Source organism: Phoenix dactylifera, chromosome 3 (assembly GCF_051530095.1).
Source record: "Phoenix dactylifera cultivar Ajwa chromosome 3, Ajwa_hap1_PhDact_Kaust_v1.1, whole genome shotgun sequence".
Taxonomy (NCBI): domain Eukaryota; kingdom Viridiplantae; phylum Streptophyta; class Magnoliopsida; order Arecales; family Arecaceae; genus Phoenix; species Phoenix dactylifera.
In genome coordinates this window covers 45,645,658-45,654,655 of record NC_143192.1, presented here as the reverse complement: position 1 = coordinate 45,654,655, position 8,998 = coordinate 45,645,658, and the positions used below count along the sequence as shown (strand labels likewise).

At 42.7% G+C, this 8,998-nt stretch overlaps 1 protein-coding gene across 2 annotated transcripts; it reads left to right on the top strand.

Moving 5' to 3' along the window:
* Nucleotides 1-3,528: 3,528 nt before the first annotated feature.
* Nucleotides 3,529-8,981, top strand: LOC103705165 (beta-fructofuranosidase 1). 2 transcript variants are annotated; one of them, XM_008788789.6, is made up of 7 exons: nucleotides 3,700-4,351; nucleotides 4,525-4,533; nucleotides 4,700-5,565; nucleotides 6,953-7,114; nucleotides 7,193-7,428; nucleotides 7,526-7,613; nucleotides 8,502-8,981. In XM_008788789.6, exons 1-7 carry the CDS (start codon nucleotides 3,952-3,954, stop codon nucleotides 8,715-8,717), a joined length of 1,977 nt encoding a protein of 658 aa, XP_008787011.4. In that variant the 5' UTR covers nucleotides 3,700-3,951; the 3' UTR covers nucleotides 8,718-8,981. The 2 variants fall into 2 exon arrangements, with proteins under 2 accessions (XP_088574754.2, XP_008787011.4); XM_088718628.2 differs by lacking the exon at nucleotides 4,525-4,533 and having other exon boundaries at nucleotides 3,529-4,351.
* Nucleotides 8,982-8,998: the final 17 nt, after the last annotated feature.

Genomic DNA, 8,998 nt, shown 5'->3' with positions numbered 1-8,998 from the left:
GGTGAAAGAGTGATTTCTGTTTGATTGAATTCAGATTTTAGACCCAGGCACAAGAAAGACATGAATTTAAAACGAAAAAATCATTTTATTTGCTGTTGTCCAAGACCAATTATTTGTCGTTGATTGAGCATAGATTCGATGAACATAATTGTTGCTGCTTCGTGGAATTGTGGTAGTTTGCGAGGTTTGAAAACTCTTGATTCAGACTTGACGTGACCGCTACTGATTGTTTTAGTGGGCAAGCCAACTCAGCAACTCTGATGAGCTATGCTTCTCCATGCGTATCGATGTGGCTAAATTGCTTAAATCTAGAAATATCATTTGATTAAAAGAAATGGAAGATTGACAAGTTTCAACTCAGATGGGTCATTCTAGACTTGGTATGTTCGGCTATGCTCGGTTAGAGCCATGTTTCTTGTCCAAAGTCAACCAAGTCGCATTATTTTTAACTAATGAGACTGAAAAGGGATGATTCAAATTAGTTGTGTCATGAGTGAGCTCATCAAAATTTCCAACCTTAATACTGTGACAACAAACTCCATAGCCTCTGTTTTCAGTTACCCACATGTGGGGACCGGCAGCATGATGCTTCTTCGTAGCCGGCTCGTTCATTCAGCTAAATTAAATTGCTAGCAAATCAGTGATGGCTCCTGATTATTTTAAAAACATTTTTTGTGGGAACTTTAGGTTCGACAAGATGGTGGAATAATTTATGCCCAAAACTTAGCCGGTCATTTGCCAACTATAGATAATAATCAAACATATTAGATCAAGATTTGGTTAATTAATTTATATATATATATTGGCCACTTGACACCCATATAAGAGGTCGGATATTTTTTTTTTTTGCTGGAATTAATTTCCTAAGGATGAAAAATGCCTTCCTTAGGATGAAAAATCGTTGGCCTGCTTCAATTGATGAGTATAGAGGTGGGCGAATTTTGGGTGGCTGAGCTTCCCTACAGCTCAAAAGAAAGAGAGAGATAGAGAGAGAGAGAGAGAGAGAGAGAGTATAGAGGTGGATGAAAGAGTACAAAGCCCTAGCTCAATAATTGAGCTAAACACTGGCCATATTGAACAAGCCACACGCAAATGGAATAACAAGACCTCACAAGAAAGAAACTACTGGTTCTGGTGATGCCCAGTGGTACAATTATTGCCTAATATTCGAGACTTGGATTCTTCTAAACAAAATTATGCACGTCCCACTCTGATGTTAGTGGCCTGTTGAAGTCCAAACCTCTGGGTCAGGTATATGTGCTGTAGTAGGATCGAAATTCCAGCTACGCCAGATATAGATCTAGTGGAATTGGACCTGCCCTATGGGAGTTGAATGTGGCTAGATCTAACAATAAAATTGCTGAAAAATTCATGGCATTCGGATCCAATTCTAAGCTGGATTCGTTGTCCACGCCTCATGCCTTCCCCCCCCTCTCTCCATCCTGGCTCTTCTACGTGCTCTGTATATGCATTCAAATCCGTACGTAAGTTGTGGGGTTCGGAAGGAAATCAAGCTAACATGGAAGTATCATAGGGATCAGTTTCATTGCCCGAATCCTCCTCGTGGCTTCAATGTCAGAAAAAGATAGTACTTGACACGTGGCAAATGACAGGGGTTGGGTTATCCGCGTGGACGGTGGTGGCCATGGCAGTCGATCTCTCTTAGCCCCGTGCATCGGTGTCAAGATCTTATCTCCGTATCCACCAAAAGATATGGAAGCGATATCTCCACGTCATGCCAATAGGCCCGCTATCATTGTGTTAGGTTCTTGGGATCGACTTGAGAGAGAGAGATGCCCTGGAAACTGAAACTACATTTCTGCACTTGTGACCAATCAAGAAGGACTACAAGTCTACAACTGCAGAAATAACCCAGCCAGCGTGCAGTAGATGATCCATGAGAAAGAGAGAGGCTTGTAAATTAAGAAGAAAAATTTAATATCTGTTTTTTTTTAATTTGAGTGCCATTTGATAATTAATACAGATATAAGGTTGTTCTTATGTTTTCATCCAAAAATTAACCGATAAACTGTAATAAATGATCCAAAGTATAAGGTTGATCAAGATTTCGTCAATCATTTCAATGCCATACTTGATTTGCACTCAACTACTCTTTTCTGCAATCAATTTTACGGGTTGCTTCTTCTTGTTTAGCTGTAAGTTATTATTTCTTCTTTTGTTTTCTTTCTTTATGATGTTCTCATCCTTATTATAATTTTTAAATCTTTAAATGCTTGCGATCTTTGATTTACCAATTTTGTATTTTCAGAAAGCAAGTTATTAAAGATTCAGGCGTGGTATCATTAGAATATTAGATGTAATTTATAAACGGACTAGGCTAGCTCCAATGACTTTGGGATTAACTCTAGCTTTTTTTTATTTTCTATTTCATTGCCATTGCACAGGTGCAGACACGTAGACAGGATTTGATATATAAAAAGTAAGCGTTCTATTTATCCAGTCCATATATGTGGCCCGCTTTCGGATTAAGCTAGGATAAGGTCGGATTATCCTGAAATGTTGTTCAAATGAAGGCACGTCAGCCACATGAGAAATGCCGGGGAGCGTCGGCGGGTCCCACGAAAAAAAGCTTCTCGCCAATAAGTGACCCTAATTCGGTGTTTTTAGAACAGCTCATCTCTCAATTATAGCAAGAGCTCTCGTGTACGTTGTGCCAATCCTCCACTTGTCACAAGACCCATGAATTCCTATCATATGACTGAATAACGCCAGGGAGCATACGTGGACGTTGGCCGACCTGTCCCTCCCTGACTCTATGATTATTGGACAGCCCTCCGGCGGGCGACCAATCCAAATCCAATCCGTTGCAATTATCGCCATCTTTGAGACCTGCCGGGGCATCAGATGACAAATTAGGATTTTTTTTTTTCCTTTTTATTTGTATCAAGTTCGCTTTAGGATGGTTCCAACTTCTTCTTCTTTTTTTTTTCTAATAAGTGTGCGTTTCTTAACAGATTTTTTTTATGAATATCTATTTAAACATCGAATTTTATATGAATATTCTTTCAAAATTGATATATGCATTTTTATCCTCATAAAACACTTATTTTACTATTTTATCTATTTTTTATTCTTAATTTTGCATACATACCCACGCCATCTAACACCATTAAAAAATTAACAGTTTCAAATTAAAATAACTAAAATATTTTTAATGGATAGATGTGTAAAAAAAAATATTTATGAAGTGATCGCAATGAAGAATAAAAAAATAATTTTAATATTTTATTTTATTTTTAATTAAAATAATATGATTTTTATTAACGGTGTACATTTATACAAAAATAGTATTTTATATAGATATAAAAATAAATATAATTTTTTTTAAAAAATATTAATATAAATTTAATTTTTAGAAGGTAATAATGCAAAATATATATATATTTTAAACAACCGTAAGTTTCTGAATATTTTATACTCTCCTTCCCCTCTTATATGGCACATGCCTTCTTTTTTTTCTTTTTCTTTTTTTTTGTGGTACATGCGACATGCCTATTGAAACGGCCCGAACAGCCAAGCTGGCGCCACGTGAAATTGGAACCGTCCCAAGCTCGCAGCATTTATGCAGAAGAATTATTTTAAATTAATTTGAGCCAACGACTAAAGACAAAGTCTCAAGGCCGCTTTGCCATCCATGTGCCCTCTACAGTCTACTTCCAGCCTATAAAGCTAGCCGAGAACGTACACTTGAACCGGCTCCTTAATTGGTCCCCGTGCACCCGGAGAGGCAACCAACCAGTTCACGGCCCTCGTCTTTCTCTCTCTCTCTCTGAGAGCTTAATTCTAGCGATCACGTCCCCCTTTGTTCTCCAATCTCCACCACTCCCAGTACTCATTCTCTCTGCACATAATATATATGTTCTCATACTGCTGCAACAACAATATTATAGTCTAAATTTACACCTGTTCCTTCTTCATCCTTCCATATCCATGGACGTCGCAGATCTCGAGTCCCCCATCTTCATCCCCTATTCCTACCCTCCGTTACCACAAGTGGAGGACTGCGATGACTCCACCATTCCCAACTCTTCTCATAAACCTCCGAGGGGGGCCTTAAGGCTGGTCTTGCTTGGCATCACAGCCATAACGCTGCTGGGCCTCGTCTCTCTCTTCTACCATGGCGGCGGACTGAGAGGGGAATTGGAGTTCGATCCGGCACGAGAGACACCCGTGGACCGGTGGACAGTGTCCCGGGGCACGGCCGAGGGCGTGTCGGAGAAGTCCAACGGGCCGATCCTCGGCGCTACCCCGGCCTACCCCTGGACCAACGTCATGCTCGCCTGGCAGCGCACAGCCTTCCACTTCCAGCCCCAGAAGAACTGGATGAATGGTTCCTTCCTTAACTTTCTTCTCCCTTCTCGTTCCCTTCTTCCTTCTTTACTTCAAAAATAAATAAATAAATAAACAGAATAGGAGATGTCCATACTAATTCTTATCTTTTCTTCTTCGCTTTTCATCTCCCATCTCCGGGGAATCTCACTCGCGTTGGCTTCCGTGCGTCAGACCCTAATGGTAAGAAGATTTAATAAGAAAAAGATGAACTGTTTTCCACACCTTTTGGTGTACTGTTTTTTTTTTTTTTTTTCTTTATGGGATTTGTGTTCTGTTTTGGGGATGGAATCATGGGAATGAATTGTGACCGTCGGATTGGATTTGATTGTTAACTAATGGATCGCAGGGCCGATGCTTTACAAGGGGTGGTACCACCTCTTCTATCAGTACAACCCGGAGTCGGCCGTGTGGGGGAACATCACGTGGGGGCACGCCGTATCACGTGACCTCGTCCACTGGTTCTACCTTCCCCTCGCCATGGTTCCCGACCACTGGTACGACGCCGGCGGCGTCTGGACCGGCTCCGCCACCCTGCTGCCGGACGGCCGGATCGCCATGGTCTACACCGGTTCGACCGCCGATTCGGTCCAGGTCCAGAACCTCGCCTTCCCGGCCGACCAGGACGACCCGCTCCTTATAAGATGGAACAAGTACGAGTCCAACCCGGTTCTCGCCCCCCCGCCGTGGATCGGGCCGACCGACTTCCGCGATCCGACCACGGCCTGGTACGTGCCGACGGAGTCGGCCTGGCGGCTTGCCATCGGAGCCAAGGACGCGGACCACAAAGGGATCGCGCTGGTGTACCAGACCAAGGACTTTACATCTTACGAGCTGCTGCCGGGCTTGCTCCATGGGGTGAACGGGACAGGGATGTGGGAGTGCGTGGACTTCTACCCGGTGTCGACCGGGTCGGCGGTGGGGCTGGACACGTCGACCGGGCCGGGGCCGGCGGTGAAACACGTGCTGAAGGCGAGTCTAGACGTTAACAAGCGCGACTACTACGCGATCGGGACGTACGACGGCGACAAGGGGACTTGGACGCCGGACGAGCCGGAGATGGACGTGGGGATCGGGCTGAGGTACGACTACGGCAAGTTCTACGCGTCGAAGTCGTTCTACGACCCGGTGAAGGAGAGGCGAGTTCTGTGGGGTTGGACCGAGGAGACCGATAGCGAACGGACCGATCTCGTGAAGGGCTGGGCCTCCCTGCAGGTAAAAGTGAACGTCCCTTTTTCGTTAAGATTTTGTCCGTGTTTTACTTGGTGGATTCGCGAGGTGGCATGGGACACGGGTCGTATCTTTCGCGCGAAAGAAGGATTCACCTTCCTTCGCCAGAATCCACCGTTGGATCCCGCAACGGGGGATTCGAGATCTTTGCAGGTGGATTCATGGAGGAGTTCGGATGCTTTGAGATGTATGCTGGGCATGATCCGACGGTCATTCTTTCGCACGAAAGATACAATCCGAGCCCGGTAATATGTCAGCTTGAAAAGTCAAAATATCGTCAATCCGTCGTCCTTGTTTCTTAAAAATATTGAGGCCCGTGTTAATAAAGAAAATAGGCGGATTAGACAGACGTAGGAAACTGAGACACTTCAATTTGCTACCTTGTGCATGCTACACCTGGCACGCTATGAATACTAATCCTATCTACCTAGTTGATGGATAATAATTTAGAAATGGACCTCTTTGGCCGCCTTTGAAAGTGAAATAAAAAGTTTAGGATAACTAAACTAAATAAATCATGTGGAAGGAGAAAAAATATAAATTATTTTATTTTTTGTTTGATTAAACTATTTTTGGAATTAGTGGATCAATGATGTAGTTGGAGACAAAGTAAAAGATTTAAGTTGCATCATTTTTTTCCAATTTTGTCTTTTCTAGAAAAATTGTTCCATATGTTTAAGTGATCTGTTTGTCTAAAAGACATGAAACATGTGGGTGAAGAGATTTATATTTCTCTTTCTTCTACTTCGAAGGGCAGCATTAGTATTTGACACGTACACGGTAGATAAGTAGATTCTTACCTGATCGGCGTGTCCGGCCATATATGACTCTTTTTTAATTGGATAGAATGCCGTACAAGTAAGTAGATAAGTAGATTCTTACTTGATCGACTTGTCTTGTTTGAACAAGCAATAGATAAAATTATTTAAAAATAAATCACCATACTCTTCCATGCTGATCAATTTTCTTTTTCTTATTTAATTACAATTTTATGGCAATTCCCACAGGCTTTGCATTAGGCTTAATTGTTATCGAATCGAAGGGTTTTGATTGCAGTAGCAAAATAACTAGTATAGTATTTATTTATTTTTGAATCAATAAGTTTATAGGCTTTGTCCAATGTACCGTCGTGGGCGATTATGGAATCGGATAATTGTCAACTCATTAACTTCCAAACATAACTGGTAGATAGACGATGAGTTATCATCATATTCTTCCTAGTGAAGTGATACTCATCATTTTTGCACACTTGATCCCCAGTAATTAGTAACTATAACTTTACCCCGTCAAACTGGCCGGGACTGCAGTTGTCGCCCGAAATCCATGATTCCCCATGAATTATCCCTTAACTCTATCTAGTTTGACACCACAGGCCATTCCAAGGACGATCCTATATGATGACAAGACGAAGAGCAACCTAATACAGTGGCCAGTTGACGAGGTGGAGAGCCTAAGATTGAACAGCCAAGAATTCAGCAACATCAAACTTAGCACAGGATCGGTGGTGCCATTGAACGTCACCGAAGCCACGCAGGTAGTAAATCTTCATGCGCTCTTGTGCTAATATCTCCTCGTGTCACTCCTGATCACGGGTAGGCAATCTGCATCGCAGGTGGACATCGAGGCCGAGTTCGAGATAGACTCATCGGCCTTGGAACGGGCTGTCGAGGCCGACGTCGGGTACAACTGCAGCACCGGCGGCGGTGCTGCCGGGCGTGGTGCATTGGGACCCTTCGGATTGCTTGTGTTGGCTGATCCGGACCTGAAGGAGCAGACCGCAGCGTATTTTTACCTCGGCAGGAGAACCGATGGCAGCCTAAGGACATTCTTCTGTCAGGATGAGCTGAGGCATAGTTCCTGCTTGCTCTTTTTGTTGCTCCTTGATATATATACATATATACACTAATGGGATCTGACTGTTGGTAATTTGCTAAAACGTTCGCAGGTCATCGTTGGCAAATGACCTTGTGAGGAGGGTTTACGGCAGTGCGGTTCCCGTGCTCGATGGTGAAAGCTTGACAGTGAGGATTCTGGTAAGCTGGATTCTTTGGATAATGAATCTGTGGTAGTAATTGGTTTATCTTTAAATTTTCTCCCATGGTTGAAATGGAGAGCTGTTGCTCGGCATTTTATCAATTAGCTTGGATGGTATCACCGGCAGGGATTCAATTCACAGTATGCCACGGTTTCACGAGCATTAGGCTAGGTCTGCTCTAGGATTAGAGTTTTGGCCGAGATGAAGGGGTGCAGCTGTGAAAGGGTAGGCTGTGGAGTTAGGAACCCCCTAATCATTCTCCAAAAAATAAAAATAATAGAAGTAAACATGGATCTAGACATCAGCATTGTGTCCATCAACTGTTCAAATTTATGTCTTTCTGGCACTTTTGGTTGTCTATGCTTAATAGAACGTGATGTGTCAAAATCAGGACACGTAGCATAATATTTTTAAACCTACAACCTTTTTCTCATCCCCGTGGGTTAGGACAGTGGGCCATCTTCTCACCTACTAGGGTTTATGAAGTTGATATCAATCAGTTACAATCAAATCCTTCATAAAATTATTGAGGCTAAAAAAAAAAGTCTTGCCACAAATCCTAATAACATGTGTCATGCATGACACATCATGCTATCTTGTTTAATGGCTGTCCAGGTAATAATTTATTAAATGCTGCATATTACTGTATGGTGCAAATCACTACCATTTGTCGATCGGCAGGAAAGATATTTCTAGCATTTCCTAAACTATAACACGGTGGAAGGTAAAGTCTGGTTTAGGAACTCCATTCATCTTTGGTACAAAACATAAGGGGGTCCACTATTCTTGTATCTAGTTAGAAGCTAGCATCTCACTGCCCGCTGGTAAACAGCTAATTAATGCTTGAAGATAGGATGAGTTCTCACACCATTTCAATTCATCATAGGTGGATCACTCCATAGTAGAGAGCTTTGCTCAAGGTGGGAGGACAAGCATCACATCACGCGTCTACCCAACGAAAGCAGTTTATGATGCGGCGAGAGTATTTCTTTTCAACAACGCGACCGACGCTTCCATGATCGCCAGATCACTCAAGATATGGCAGATGGACTCTGCATTCCTTCATCCGTACTCAGCCCAGACTGAAGAGCTCGCGATTTAATCTCCTTCAGCCTTCAACAGCTTCAGTTCTCCAGCGAGCTACCAAATAATCCATGTTCCATGCATGTCATCTCGTTATCTGCATCCGCTAATGCCATTTGTCGAGATATTCATAATAGAGTTGTATATGGTCCCATTGGAAAAGCCTGTAGAGTTTTTTTTTTTTCCTTCCTTCACTTTGGCAGTATTTGTAAGCCTATTATATATCATATTTGTCCTCAGTCCTCTCACCTTATGGGTCAGAGTCTGGTGGCAATTTCCTTTACATATGTTCCGCTTTGG

Excerpts from the sequence above, each read along its gene's own strand:
- LOC103705165 (XM_008788789.6), top strand. The coding sequence starts at position 3,952 with ATGGACGTCGCAGATCTCGAGTCCCCCATCTTCATCCCCTATTCCTAC. Across the intron at positions 5,566-6,952 it reads AGGGCTGGGCCTCCCTGCAG|GCCATTCCAAGGACGATCCT; the intron begins GTAAAAGTGAAC and ends TTGACACCACAG. Across the intron at positions 7,614-8,501 it reads GCTTGACAGTGAGGATTCTG|GTGGATCACTCCATAGTAGA; the intron begins GTAAGCTGGATT and ends AATTCATCATAG.